Source organism: Eublepharis macularius, chromosome 4 (genome assembly GCF_028583425.1).
Source record: "Eublepharis macularius isolate TG4126 chromosome 4, MPM_Emac_v1.0, whole genome shotgun sequence".
NCBI lineage: Eukaryota > Metazoa > Chordata > Lepidosauria > Squamata > Eublepharidae > Eublepharis > Eublepharis macularius.
Window position 1 is genome coordinate 34,468,285 of NC_072793.1, and position 15,653 is coordinate 34,483,937.

The window sequence follows — 15,653 nt, forward strand, 5'->3', positions numbered from 1 at the left end:
GAGCGAGCCGCTACGGAATCTCGCCTTCCCAGGCAAGAGCCACTGCCGTTGTCTCGGAGAAAGCAAAACCAGCCACACAGCAGGGCAAAGGCTGAAGAACAAGCCCGCAGGGTGCAGTCTGGTGTGTGGTCGTCCTCTCTTTTTTTAGCGTTCTTCTAGAACTCTAGCTAAATAAGTAGAAAGGTTTTCTAAACAATGTCGTTGGTTGTTAAGAATGGCAAGGTAAATTTTGCGAAAGCTCTCCTGCTAAGTGAAACCCACATCCCATGTAAATGCACAGTTATACTGCATATTCATGAAACTTCCATTGTGTTGGGGGCAAAGTTGATTTCCCCAAGGACAGCAGCTGGAGGTCTAATTTCAAATATACCTTCTGTTGAGTGGAATTTCCATTTTTGTCTATTCAGAATCAGGGCCTTGTGTGTGCGTGTTTTTAATCTGAATGCACTGATGTGGAAGTATATGTAATGATGCACAGTGACAAGTAGAAGCAGCCCACCCATGGGTTAGTCCATCCTGAACCTTGGGTTACTTTCTCTTACTAAATGACGTTGCTTTGTATGGAGACTCAACACACACAAAATGGTAACACTTATAACAAGGAACAGATGTATAAAGATTAAAACAAAACCACAGGACAGCATATTGGCAGCATACACAGGTCATACAAATAATACAGAGGAAAATTACAATAGGGATCAACCAGTATGTAGGATAGTAAACAAGAGGAATATAATACGATAAGGAGAACATTCACAAATCACTTGTCATAGCACCAAAAGCCTATTTTATAAAATACACAGTTAAATCATAGGTATTAATATTTATTATTTATACAGTGCCACTTTGTGCATGGCTGTTAACAGACAACCCAAATGATGAACAGCTTTCTGCCCAAAGGGATCCCACAGTTTAGAATAGGCTTGGAAGGAATGGATTTGAATTGATAAGAGTCAGTCAAGAGCTATGTCCTATTATTTCCACACACTCTGCTAATACCTGGGCAGCCTTCCATAGGTTTTAATTTCCTTCCTCTGTAATTTCCTTACAACAGGCAAGATGATGCACATACAGTGAATTCTGCTTTTGCTTTTATTCTTTCTTGACCATTTCATTTTCATATGTAATAAAACCACTTAAGTCGAAAGTATATAGTTTTGTTTTTTGTGTATGGAAAATATAACAGTCAGAATTTTCCCACCATGGCCTCCATAAGAGAGAGAGTGGAACTGATATGAACTGAAATGTATACGACTGGAAAATTACATACTGAAGTATTGCTTAAAAGTCTAATTGAGTAGCATGTAGGTCTCTCTCTTCCAAAGATAATAAAACGATCATTCTTTTTCTTCTGCTTTGAAATTAACTGTAAAATAGATTTGGTTTATGGCACATAAACGTAGTTTAATTCTGGATCTTTATCAAATCTCAAATACTGTCTCTCCCCCCCCCCCCATCATATTAGCTTTGATCAGGGCTTTTTTTCTGGGAAAAGAGGTGGTGGAACTCAGTGGGTTGCCCTCGGAGAAAATGGTCACATGGCTGGTGGCCCTGCCCCCTGATCTCCAGACAGAGGGGATTGCAATCTAAACTCCCCTCTGTCTGGAGATCAGGAGGTGGGGCCACCAGCCATGTGACCATTTTCAAGAGGTGCCGGAACTCCGTTCCACTGCGTTCCTGCTGAAAAAAAGCCCTGGTTTTGATAGGCTGTTTTTTTAAAAGTGTCCTGCTATTGCACAATTTTTTTAGTTCAACATTTTAAAAAAAGTAAATGCTCTATTAAAATGGCAGCCTACTAAGATTGCCTGCTGCTCTGCCTTTATCAGCAGTTTGATCTGCAGACATTGCCGGGTGAAGATAACCTTGTTCCAGCATCCTAAAAAGCTTCACATGCTGAGATTTTTGTTGCTCAAACTTCTGTGAAAGGCAGCCAGTCAGGGTTTTGTTCCTGGTCAGGAGGCAACCCCATCTGCTGGAATTCACCAAAGATAAATATCAGATCTTTCCAAATATAATTCGAATGAATGAATTAAAAAAAATAATAATTTGAAAGTTGATTGTGTTGACATACTGAGCCTACCCTGCTACAGTATTGTCAGCTCTGAAACTGTAGTCCTGTGTACATTCAAGCCTGCATAAATCTTACTGACTTGCAGTAAACTTTTATAACTGCACACAGGATTGTGATCTAAATGGGTAACAAAGGATGAAAGACGCTGCAGACTTACTTGTGAGGAAGCCCAATGGAATCATTGGGCCTTGAGTCTGAGAGCCAAGGTACATAGGGTAGATTTAAAATCATGAGTCACCCCTCCCCCAACATATTTTAGGCATCACATCTGGAAATACATATATTGACATAATCTTCAATAGATTCATTTGGTTTTTGATTGCACTCATTTTACATATTCAAACTTTGGCTAAACTTCCTTGAAAGACTCTCCCGCAGTCTCACAACTCCTCAAGTTGGTTCTTTAAAGGGGAGGATACACTAGATAATACAAGACTCACGACAAAACAGTGAGAGTTGAAAACACTGTTGATATAATTCCAGAGAAACTCCAGTCTACAGGAGTTAACATCAAAGAAAAGCATAAATGACAGACGAGGCTTGAATTTGACCCATCATTAAGAATTCAAATCTAGGCTATGATGTACTTTGATCAAATGGATCCCAGAAGGAGATGGCTCTGAATGGATCGTGCGGATACAATTCTGGACCTAGATCTTGCAAGCACTTATGCACACATCTCTAGTGTTTTGAATAAAAGGTGGGCACAGAATTACTCAAAAGTGGCATATGCGCACAAAAGTACTTGCAGAGTTCAAATACTAGAGCTTTAAATTCTCATCTTAGTACAAAAGATGGAAACAAACTGAAACTACAGCAGCATTCAATGGAACGGGCTCTGCAAGGCAGACAAAAATTGCAAAGTCTCCAGAGCTATAAACGTGAATGAGTTGTTAACAGTCTTGATCTATTTAATGTTTATTTTTTTTCCCCCTGGGGAAATTAAAGATATTCCCTCCCCCCGTTCACAGTGTACATGATTTAAATTTTGTCTGTCTATACTTCAGGGAGAGTGCTTAAGCACGTCTGGTGTTCTATAGCTTTGCTGGCCTGAGCTATAGAAATCATAAAGCACTTCCTCTCACTAATATGTACACAGGATAATTAAAGGAGACAGATGGAGTTCTCTTGAGTGTTATGATCCGGTGCCAGTTTATTCCTCACTGAGAAACAGCTTTTCAGGTCTGTGGTAGGGGCTCTGTCACTTTGCTGCTGCTCCTGCCGCCGCTGCCACCGCCGTCACCTGGGGGTTCCTGAAAAAGCAAAGGAAGCATCTCGCTATTCCACTTGTTGTGTGGTTTCTTGGCTGTTCAGGGAAGGGGATGGGATGCAGTCTTCCTGAAAATCAAGACCTATTTCACACGGAAGGTGAAGCGTGCAGTTATAGCCATAGATGCCAAATGGTGTGCCGAGAGAGAACTGCTAGCATACCATGAAAATTTAAGAAATTAGAAACCCCTAAGGCACAGCACCGACCGTGGAGGCTATATGCTGCCACCCTGCATGATTAGCTCTGGTCATTGCCACCTTTTGACCAGCCTTTTGAGGCAGGGAGTAATTTTGCCATATTTCTGATCTGCCCTCAGAGGAAGATGTCTCTCATGTCTTTTCCCTTGTTTCTGTTCTGTACTTGCCACCTTCCCGTCAGAAGGCATGCTTAAAGCAGTGACTTATGAGTGGTGGAATTCTTCAAGAGTGAGTAGCTCTTGTTCTTGCATACTCTAGAAATACATATTTTGGCGTGTATAAGGGAAGCCTGCCTCTGATTTTAATTCATAAACTAGCATGTTTCATCGGCCTTATGTTTTTTCCACCTTTGGAAATCATTAGAATTTCCTGCTGCGTATCATTGAAGAACAGTGGGCCATACATTTACTTGGCTGGAATGTAGAAAAGAATCCAGTAGCACCTTTAAGACTGACCAGCTTTACTGTAGCGTAAGCTTTCGAGAACCACAGTTCTCTTTGTCAGATGCATGCGGTAGGCTACAGTAAAGTTGGTTAGTTAGTCTTAAAGGTGCTACTGGACCCTTTTCTATCTTGCTACTACAGACTAACTCGGCTAAGTCCTCTGGATCACTGGCTGGAACGGCACACCATATCGGTATTACAGTTCCACAATTTTGTAGGGTTCAGAACACCCAATTACCCACAGTCCTTTCCTTTTAACATTAACACTTTATTTCATATATTTATTTCGAGGATTTCTACCCTGCACCTGTATAGATCTTTTTGAATGTTGAAAATGCATCGTGTACTTATCCTCCATAATCTTTTTAACAACCCTGTAAACCAAGTCAATATTATTCTCATAGTACAGAAAGGAGAGAAGGTGTCACTCTGAAAGATAATTGTTTAGACTAAGAATACCAAGTAAGTTTTGGAGATAGGCTTGAGTTCTGAATAGGGAGCTTCTCACTTTACACACTCAAGACACTACATTATACTGGCTAATGAGGTTTAGGAGGCTGCCCTGAATGGGTCTGATAGGCAATTTATGTACAAACACAACCCTATGCAGGGTTAATCAGTGGGCTTAACTGGAGTAACTCTGTATTGCAGCATACTATATTGAACATGTAACACTGGTTTGTTTTTATTTTAAAAGAGCTGTACGGGTATGGAAGTTGTAAGCAGACATGGGCACGAACAGCATTATGAACAGAAAAAAACCATGAACAGCCTAATCTGCTGTTCTCGAACAAGCTGTTCGTGAGGCCCCATCCTAACCAAACAGGTAGTCGCTGCAAGCCTCCTTCGTTGCCTTTGGCAGCCATTCGTCAAGCCAGACAGTCTGGCACCTGCAATCAATCCCCTTGGCAACCAGAGGCAGGACTGACCTCTGTCTGAACTCCTTCTGCCTTTCCTTCTGGCTTTAACCCTTTAAAGTACTTCCAGCAGAGAGTCCTGTTTTTGCCACTGTGAAGAGAAAATGACAGCCAATGGGGAGACCTGTGGATCATGCCTTTCCCGGGGTGCAATCTCTCTGAAACTTGGGGGGGGGGGGGTCTTCAGAAGACAGTGAGGACTATGTACCCTGCAAATTTGGTGGGTATTGGACTTTGGAAAGGTCACTTTTGTAACCCCTCAAACTAGCTGCCAGCAGACGCTGCTGTTTTTGCCAGGACATGGCCCTTTAAACTATCAGCTGGCAGGCGGCAGGGGGGAATCCCCCCCTTCCGCCTGCCAGCTGATAGTTTAAAGGGATCTTTAAAGGGCCAGGTAAGTGGGTTTGAGGGGAGGGGGCTAAGTGGGAGGGGGTTGAGGTGGGGGTGGGGTTCTGGCCACCATGAACAATGAACAACGAACACGTCCGGGAACAGTTCATGTTCGTCCATGTTCATTGTTCATTGTTTGTGGATGGCAACGAACGACGAACAGGGTTTTCAGGGGGGGGGGTTCCGTTTGTGCCCATGTCTAGTTGTAAGCACACTGAAATGGACTAGATAAGCTTCAGCTCCATTCCTGTACTACAATTCTGTGTCCATAGACAAGCATACACTTACTAGGATAATAACAACCAGAATCTACTATTTCAGGCTGCAATGAAGATGTAGTGATTTTAGAATATATTGGAAATTTTCCTGGTGGCAGTTAAAGAAATTATCGTTCAAGGTGGGAAACAATCTCTTATAGTCTGGTCCTATGAACATTTACTCAGAAGTTATTCACTGCATTCAGTGAGGTTTGCTCCCCGAGCCCTTTGTGTGCCTACGGGATTTGGGGAGCAAGCCTCATTGTGGAATATAGTAATAATGAAGAAATCACACCATTTGGGTCCTCCTAAGCTATGATCTGAATGCACATGACACAGCAACTTTGATTAAGCTAATCAAGGTTAGGTCTGGTCAATGTTTGAATGGGATATTATATGGAGTTTCATGATAGAAGACAGGCAATAAACAAACAAACAGTAAATGTATTTAAGAGCAGTAACTTAATACACTGGAATGCAGGATGGCAGAACCATATATACATTCCTGGAATTCTATTACAAGGATGAATAATGGGTCAGTATTTTCTAAATTAATTTGATAGGGCATGAGTAAGTGGAAGGAATTGTTTATATATAGTATTTCTTAAGGCAGCTGTTCCAAGTGATGTTTGGTCTTTTTTGTACTAGAAAAACAAGTTAAAGCAGCTGCAAAAAATGCTTACTACAATCTCACTCTAGTCTGGAAGATGGCTTCCTATCTTGACACGGCCGACCTGGCCACTAGACCCATGCTATGGTGACATCAAAACTCAACTTTGTAATGCACTATACATTGGTCTCCCATCTAAGTTAACTAGGAGGCTCCAATTGGTGCAAAATGTTGTGGCTCAACTGCTAGCAGGAGGGAGCATGAGCATGAACATCACTCCCATCCTACAGTCACTCCACTGGCTACCTATCAGTTACCATGATCAAGTCAAGGTATTGGTTGCATACAAAGCTCTTCACAGCCTTGGCCCAGCATACCTATGAGATCACCTCACTCCTTATGTCCCTCCACGGTCATCTGAACAGGGTCTCTTGCAGATGCCAGCAACAGAAATCAACAGCAGCCCGCACACAAGCTTTCTCTGTGGTGGCCCCTACCCTATGGAATGGTCTGCCTGAAGAGGTCAGGAGAGCCCCCACTCCCCTGGCTTTCCGCAAACGATGCAAAACGGAATTATTCAAAAAGTCTTTTTGCTCAGATAGGAGGGAAGTATTGTAGGGAGGGGGGTCTCAAATGCTTCGCTAATGAGTTAGGGACCATAGACTTCACCACTATGTTGCCTTGCATATTATCTGTTGCTCGAATATGTACTCCTATATACTAGCTGTGCTTCATGTTATCTAATGTCAGTCCTAGAATTGATTATGTTCTATTTCAGCAGTTCTTCAACTCTGCATTGGGTCCTTGCTAATGCTGCATCTTTGTAAAATCCTATGACATTGTTATGGAAATGTCCTTGACACTGTACTGAAATGTCCTTGATACTGTATGGAAATGTCCTTGATACTGATTGTACTAATCTCATGCTATGTAATCTGCCTTGAGTCTCAGTGAGAAAGGTGGACCATAAATAAATAAACAAATAAACAAACAAACAAACAAATATTACATATTTTATGTATATGCAAAATTTAACAACAGCAGCAATAACTACAATGTCTTCAGCGGCCTTCATAAATCTTGTTTAATCCCGTAATTCAGAGAACTCAAACTAGCAAGGTCCATCCAATGCTATTTTTGCACTGACTGCATGGGCTATTAATGAATATGTTATAGATTTACAAATCAGGAGGGCAAGATTATTAATAGTACAAGCAAGAATATTTTTTTTTGGTTGAGGAAGAAGAGGGTGGGATTGAAGAACCCACTAACAGTGCAATCCTAAACAGACTTACACCAGTCTAAATCCACTGATGTCAATAGACTTCGACTGGAGTAACTCAGTTTAGAATTGCACTGTAAGTCAATCAAAACTACAGGTTAGTAGTAGTTTTATTATATTTAGAGAGACTGCAGTCTCCTGGGGTCTGTTGGCAGGAGTTTTTCACTGGGGGGAGAAATGGAATTTTCCATGCTCCATCTCTCTGTGAAATGAGAAGATTGATGGTATGTAGTTTCTGGTCATTAACCAGCTTTCCTCGTGCAGGAGGACGCAGCAGGAAATGAGCTTCCCTCCCCCACCCTCTCTTTCTACATGGCTCCCTTTTTGTCAATAACAAGAGACGAGGCTGAAAACTGCTCCTGAATTTCAATGACAGATATGTATTCACTTCCAGCACCCACAATTCCCTCCCCAGTTCTCCCTGCTGGATATTGTTTAATTTGTTAGCCGCCAAAATTAGTAGAATTAATCTTGGTCCAGGCTGACATAGTTTATATTAAGCCCTTCTCAGATAAAGCCTATCTCTTGGAGCAGATGAAGAAGAGACTGACAAGGCCCGCTCACATTCCTGCTCTTGTATCGTGGCAGGAAATCTGTCTGCTTCCTTTTGTTTATCCCTTTTCTCTGAGGGGAAATCTAGAAAAGAAAATCCAGGCAATGTCCTCCTTTGGTGCAAGGCTCCAGTTGGACTGATGAAGTGGAGCCTTTTTTACACTGGCTATGGATCTGGTCCAAAAATTGTAGCTTCTCAGGCCTTAATCCAGAGATGGAGAAGGGGTGTGTATAAGCTCTAGAACACACAAATCAGACACATTCTGCCATTCATATCTGTATTCAGAGCAGTCATTCATACTTTAGGCTCCATCTACAAATTAAAAGTTCTTGTGTTTGTTGGAGAACAACACAAGGACTTTGTATCAGATGTGTGATGAACATTTTGTGCCTCTCAGAGGCATACTGACTCTTTTCTGTTTGCAACCATAGCATGCAGCGAGAAGAGTCCCCACCCCCGTGTCCAGTTTCGTGTCCTCAAACTGTCCCATGCGGCCACTATTGGCTTGGTTGTAAAATCATATTACGTATAGATAAGTTTCACAACAAAGCCAGGTGCTTTGCAGACATGGAAATAGCACGGAGCAGGGTTTCTTCTAATCTAAACCCTTTCTGTTCTTCACAAGTAGCCAGAATAGATAAGAGGGAAAAAGAAATTAGAATGAATAGGGAAATACACAGATACACAGGAACAAAGGAAAATAACAGAGAAAGCAAAGAAGAAAGAGTCAGACAGTTTGGGGAAATGAGAAAGAAAATGGAAAATACAGAGAGGGAGCAAGAACAATGAAGTTCCGTTTAAAAGAATGAGAAAGGGGACCCCCACACACAATTATTTGGGTATGATATGAACTCAAGTTGTTGACAACACCGGCTGATTCCGCACACGTTGGATAATGCACTTTCAATGCACTTTATCAATCATTTGAGGTGGATTTTTTGTTCCGCACACAAAAAAATCCGTTCCAAATGATCTATAAAGAGAATTGGAAGTGCATTATCCAACGTGTGTGGAATCACTAACTGTCTGGAATAAGGTCCACAGCACAGTATTAATAAAAAGAACTCCCTTCAGTTTGTCTGAGGCGTCGAGCCTCTTGACCTACCTACTTCAGTCTGTAAAGACTTGCCGTCATTGGGCCTAGCTGAGGCCTGCTCTTCAAGTTGAGACACTGCCTTTAGCAGAGCCTGTCTTGAACTGGACCTTCCAGAGGTCTACTCATGGGATGTAGTTTTCTTCTGGAGAACTAATGTTTGGATGAATGAAAGGCAACACTTATTACAAGGACTTTGTAATGTGTAGATGGAACCTGAGTGCAGAAGTAAATAGGCATATTATGCTGAGATTAGGAATGCTGAGATAAGGAATGTTATGTTACCAACAGGGTTGTCAGGAATGGCCTGGCAACTGGTGGGAGTCTGGGGGCATATGGAGGGGGCACTGTTGAGCAACGACGTGGCATTACTTCCAGGGAAAACCTGGAAGTGATATCAGTCTGCTCCAAGAATCACCAGAAAGAGTGGGCTGACATTACTTCCAGTTTTTCCCGGATATGATGTCACACCACTGATTAATGGCAATTTTTTATTTCCTTCTGTGGAATGGTTTCCAGGTCATGTTTTTCCATCATCAGTGGGCACCTGGCAATTCTACTCACCAGCCAGTGGAGCAGTGGCAGGAAACAAGATCTGGGGATAGGGTTGCCAGCCTCTAGGTGGGACCTCGAGATCTCCTGGAATCACAACGGATCTCCAGACAGCAGAGATCTGCTCCCCTGGAGAAAATGGCGGCTTTGGAGGGGGGACTCTGTGGCATTATAACCTGCTAAGCTCCAGCTCATCCCTAAACCCTGCGCCCTGCAGGCTCCATCCTTCCAAATCTCCAGGTATTTCCCAATCTGGACCTGGCAACCCTATCCAGGGATGAGTGATTCTCTGCCCCCAGTGAGAATCTGGGAACCCTTTTTACAAAGTTTCATGACAACCACCACAAGCGCTAGGGTTTCTGGCACCCGCAGCCACCTCCATGTGCGAGTGCACACAATGCACGCGTGTCCCCGGACTGCATGATGACGTCACCACCTGATGACATCATCACACAGCAAAGCCAGGCCCATTGGCTGGTGGATGGCTAGGGCAGTGCGCAGAGGCTGCCCACACTTCGCATGCTGCCCCGGCCACCTGCCGTGCCTGGCCGGCAGCTGCTGCACCCAGCCGGGGGCATGTGGCAGCAGCAGTGGCGCGAGGCTGGCTGGCTCCAGCAGCTGCGGGCCAGCCATGCCAGCTCCGTGGAGCACGCCTCCATCCCCGGCACCCCCTCTGGCACCCCCTCTGGCACCCCAGCGCCCGCAGCACCCACCTCACCGCCTCAATGGTGGTGCCAGCCCTGATGACAATGCTATCAAATTCATGACAATTTTGATAGAACTATTTCTGTTTAAACTGGTGCCATTTCATGTCAATTGCCTTTAAATAGTATAGTGTACAATGATATACCCTCAGCTAGATAGCTCAGGCAAGCCTGGTCATGGCAGATCTCAGAAGCTAAGCAGGGTCAGCCTTGGTTAGTAATTGGATGGGAGAACTCCAAGGAAGACGAGGGTTGCTATGCAGAGGCAGGCAATGGCAACCCCCCTGGGTTAGTCTGTTTGCCTTGAAAACTCCAGCAGGGGTTGCCATCAGTCAACTACAACTTAACAGCGGTCTCTCCACTACCAAAATGGTATAGTGTAGAAATGGTGGGAAATAGACAGGATTAAAATGATATTCCCAACTATAGTGAAAGCTAAAACAAACACAAATACATTTTTGTACATCCCTAGCTGAGACCAGTGATAGATACAGGCCGCCTGAGTTGCTTCTGCAAGGTCATGGGCTCACAGTAGAGTTGCCAGGCCCCCTCAACCTCCTGGTGGGGGATTGGGGCCTGGCACTTACCTGTGGAGGTGTGCGCGCGCAAGTGTGCACTCCCGCAAGTGTGATGATGTCACTTCCGGGAAGTGATGTCATCACACAGCCCCTTGGAGTGCACCCACACTCCATAGGGGCCCAGATTGGGGATGCTGCGGAGTGCAGAAGCGCTCCTGCCCTCCACAGTGGGCCAATACATGCCCGTTTCGGCCCAGATCAGGCTCGTTTCAGGCCCGTTTTGGTGTGGATTGGGCCTATTTTGAGCCGCTGCAGAGCACAGTAGTGCTCCTATGCTCCGCAGCGGCCAGAAATGGGCCCAATCCACACCAAAATGGGCCCAAAACAAGCCCGATTTGGGCCAAAATGGGCACATTTTGGGCTGCTGTAGAGGGCAGGAATGCTTTGCACTCTGCAGCGGCCTCAATCCATGCCTGATCCAGGCCAAAACAGGCCCAGTCCAGGCAGCTGCAGCACACGGGAGCATGCAGCACTGCAGGGGAGCGTGCATGGAAGCTGCGCTCCCCCCACTGGCCAGGTAAGCAGGGGTGGGGGATCCTCTGCCCCTGGCAGGGGTCTGGTATCCCTAGCTCACAAAAAGCAGGACAGTATAGAAGTACATACCACTGACACAAATCTCACGGTGGGTTTTTTCCTGCAGTCCACATCTGCTGTGCTGCTGGCACATTTTTCCCATGAAGAGAACATGAATTTTTTCACACTGTTGGAAACCTCTTCAATGAGTGGAAGCTTTTAAAATGGCTGATTGTGCTCTTCATGAGTTAAGAACTATAAGCAGGGAGTCCCAGGGGACAAAGAAAATAATTGGTTGCAGGGTGCTCCCGCTAACTCAGTACATGCTCCTCCTCAAGTCGTAACTCAAAGAGCTAAAACAAATTGTACAGTGCAGTTATGTGTTAAACAGTGCAGTTATGTTAAGCAGCTGCTTCCTCCCCTGAAAAAGATCCTTGTGGGGGGCAGTTTGCAGCAGAAACGAGGAGGCAGACAGCTGAAAAATTGGAAGTGACGGCAGATAGTCTTAGGAACCACTAGAAACTGTATAGATCTGGTAGCAACAGGCTTAAATTACATGCAGAATGGTACTGGCTGGATATTAGGAAAAACTTTTTCACAGTCAGAGTAGTTCAAAGGTGGAATTAGCTGCCTAGGGAGATGGTGAGCTCCCCTGGCAGTTTTCAAGAAAAGGCTGGATGAATTTTTGTCAGGGATGCTTTAGGCTCATCCTGCATTGGGCAGGGGGTTGGACTAGAAGGTCTGTATGGTCCCTTCCAACTCTGTGATTCTGTGGTTTCCCCCAGAAGTGATGCAACTGTGCATGTGATGCCATCAGAGCTTTTAAATTTTTCCCTGCTGTCGCTCAGCCTCCCTGTATCACACACACTCTGCAATGCTCTAGGCAATCCACAAATCTCCAGCTTTCATTTTGAAATAATGTCATGGCGTTGGTGACACCATTTTTGCCTCCCACCATTGCCTTGATCTGCAGCAAGGGACTGCCCACCACCACCAGGAAGCTGGAAACCTGATTGTGAGAAGACTCCAGGCCCTACCTTGAAGTTAGTAACTACAGAGAAGGTTTGGACAAGGAAGACCAAAGAGCATGCCTTAAGAACTAGAGGAGAGTTAGGGTCTGTCCTGCGATTTGCCATGCTGCTTGCTGGGAGAGAACTAACTGGGCTACCAGAGCTAAATTCTGCTGAAAAACTCAGCAGGAAAAAAAATCACTTCAATGACTGTGAAGAACAGTAGCCGTTGGTGGAGGGGGAGAGACCAGGGCATATTTATTTATTTGTTTTACAAAATTTATACCCTGCCTTTCTCCCCACAGGTTTCTCCCCATCAGGGCCACTAAGGCGGCTAACAGATTAAAAACATACATTGGGCATTTCCACATGTTCCAGCATAGCGCTAAACTCGCGCAATGAAGGCATCTTCCTGGTGCAATTTCTGATGTCATTGCTCCACGATGCCGCTCTTGAGGTGCAATGACGACAGAAATCGTGCCAGGAAGACGCCTTCGTTCTGTGAGTATAGCGCTATGCCGGGACGTGTGGAAACGACCATAATAAAAGCACATGTTAAAAATCGTGAAACAGAAACACTTCAATAAAGCAGTTAAAACCAGAGCTAAAATACACATACAAAACATAAAAACAATAACTAAAATATAGAACAAGGGATCACTGCGGGAACGCCAGAAGAATCAATAAAGCCTTCATCTGCTACACAGGACAGCAACAGAAGGGGACAGGCGAGTCTTTCTGGGGAGAGAATTCCAGAGTTTTGATGCCACAACAGAGTAACCTTCTGTGTTTGTTTTGCGCTGCTATGCAATAGCTGCATACTTACATTTGCTGGCTTGTATCCTACCACTCCATTTATTAGAGTGTCAAGCTTTCTTCCAGACTGAGGAGCCTGCCTCCAATGAAGTGGCTATCCTTTTGGTGGAAAAGCCATTTTTGTCGGAGGAAGGTTCCTTAGGCTGGAGGAAGACTTTAGACTTCTTTTTATTCTTTTCTTTCTTTCTATCTTTTTCTCCTCGATTTATTTTTAAGAACTCCCACATGCCTAACAGGGCAAAAAATTATTTCACAGTGCAGTCTGTTTTTGACACTGTACAAAATATGTCTGGTTGCGTGTTAGAATAAAACATGCTTTACCCAGGGTTTATGGAGAAATTGCCACAGAAAGCACTCCGCCCCCTGCCATTTTTCTGTTATAAATTACTCGCTCCCCGTACTGCTTTTCCAGAGAGGAGTTTTGTTACTTGTGTTTGTAATATATATTTAGTCCTTAAGGTTCCATTAATCCCATGCATCCCTCCTACACTGGGCAATTACGCATGTCCCAGCATAGCGCTATACTCGCGCAATGAGAGTGTCTTCCTCGTCATCACGCCTCGAGAGCAGCATCAAGGCGCAATGATGTCAGAAATTGTACCAGGAAGATGCCCTCATTGCATGAGTATAGCACTATGTTGGGACGTGTGGAATCGCCCATTGTGTAATGTATTTGCATGGTTTTGTTTGTTGCAGAATCTGGGTTTGAGGGTGTTTTTTTTAGTATTCTTATCACAAGTTTGAGGGCACTGGAACATAACATTCTCATGGATGCTAACATCTTTTTATTATATACAATCCTTCTTCTCACTATTTGTTTGTTCTTAGTGTTTCAAAGCAGTCTGCATCTCCAAGATCAAGCAAAACACGTCTGCAAGTTATAGTGTGGTGAGATCATAAAGAAAGGGTTCATGGTACATGGGAGAAAGATGGGTGTTTGAGGGATATGAACATCATTAGGACGACAGTTGTAATGGTTCTGTTTTCTTTGGTAAGAGTTCTCAACTTACACTGCCACCGTCAGTCCTTAACACAGTACCATATAAATAGTTCCATCTTCCTCATATTGTTACTAACCGGCACAAGGCCATTCATTTTGATGGGCTGTATACGTGTGGAGGAAGGGAATGTATATCTCAGGACTTCCAAAGAGAGAGCAGTGTCTCATATCCCTGTCAGAGGACTGACCACCAAGTGAGGTTTTTTGGACAGCATCTTGGGGAGAATGAATATGTGTATGTGCTGAGGAGTTCAACAGGTGGAATTGTCATGGTATGTTCTTCCCCACCCTAGTGCCTTCATTTGGAAGGTGCGCAAAGGTAAAATACATACTTCACAAACCAACCCTGTATTATGAGGGCTTTCTCAATCAGGCCTTTGTTAACTTGTCCTATGCATGTTCCAATATATGCATCTAGAATGGAGGCAAAGCATGTTTGTGCAATCTCTCGCTCCTTTCCTCTATGCATATTCATTCTGCCCCAAGTGACATGTGAAAAACCTAATATAGTGGTGATAATGTTTCCCCACTTTGCCAGAGCACCCCCAAGTGCGGTGTTCTACTTTTCCTAGCAAGGAACAATGGCAATCTTACACTTACATTGAAAGAAGTGTAGTTAGCAGGGCTCATTTCGAGGGGGAACATGCAGGAACACAGTTCCGGCAGTTCCCCAAGAGGTCACATGTCAAGCCCCGCCCACCTGACTCTCGGCCATTTTGGGCCAGTTTCAGTCTAGATTGGGGCCGAAACGGCCTGGATCGGGCCTCTGACGGGTGGTGGATCACTCTCCCACTCAGCAGCAGCCCAATCCTGACCATTTGGGGGCCCATTTCAGCCATTTTCAGCCCCTTTTTGCCATTTTGGGCCCAATTTTGGCTGTGAATGGCCAGGATTGGGTCCAAAACAGCCAGGATAGGTGATGTCAGGGGGTGTGGCATATGCAAATCAGTTATGCTAATAACACACTTCTGGTGATGTCAAGGGACATGGCATATGCTAATGAGTTATATTAATGAGTTCCTCCAGGGATACCACATAGGGTACATGGATACCCAGAGAAATGGCTTGCAAAAGGGAGTTGCAGTGGGAAATCAGAATGTGGGCTGGATCCTGTGGAAAATTTCCACAGAAGGAAGTGGGAACAATTTCCACTGATTCCCCCCTCCTGATGCAGACCTCCAGGTTCTTCCTTCCTACCCAGTCCGTTCCTAGGGCCCTCTGTTAGGAGCAACACTTTGGGGATCATTTTGGACTGTAGCAGGAGAGAAGAGTTGAGGAGGTCTCATTGAGATAAATCCCTTCCACCAGCTGAAATTTACCATAGATCCAAGCCTGCTTTTCTACCTAAATGAATTGCCCCGAAGCGGCTTTTTTTTCTAGCAGAAGCAGCCACTGAA

At 44.4% G+C, this 15,653-nt stretch overlaps 1 protein-coding gene across 3 annotated transcripts in view; it reads right to left on the reverse strand.

Annotated features, from left to right (window-relative positions):
- Positions 1 to 1,638: 1,638 nt before the first annotated feature.
- Positions 1,639 to 15,653, reverse strand: part of CYGB (cytoglobin) — a 77,726-nt gene continuing 63,711 nt past the window's right edge. For 2 of the 3 annotated variants that reach the window (XM_054978653.1, XM_054978652.1), the window contains exon 4: positions 1,639 to 3,324. In XM_054978653.1, coding sequence (XP_054834628.1) covers positions 3,250 to 3,324 — 75 coding nt within the window. In that variant the 3' untranslated portion in view covers positions 1,639 to 3,249. Of the gene's footprint in view, positions 3,325 to 4,910; positions 4,990 to 15,653 lie in introns of all 3 variants that reach the window. The other variant, XM_054978654.1, reaches the window with a different exon arrangement.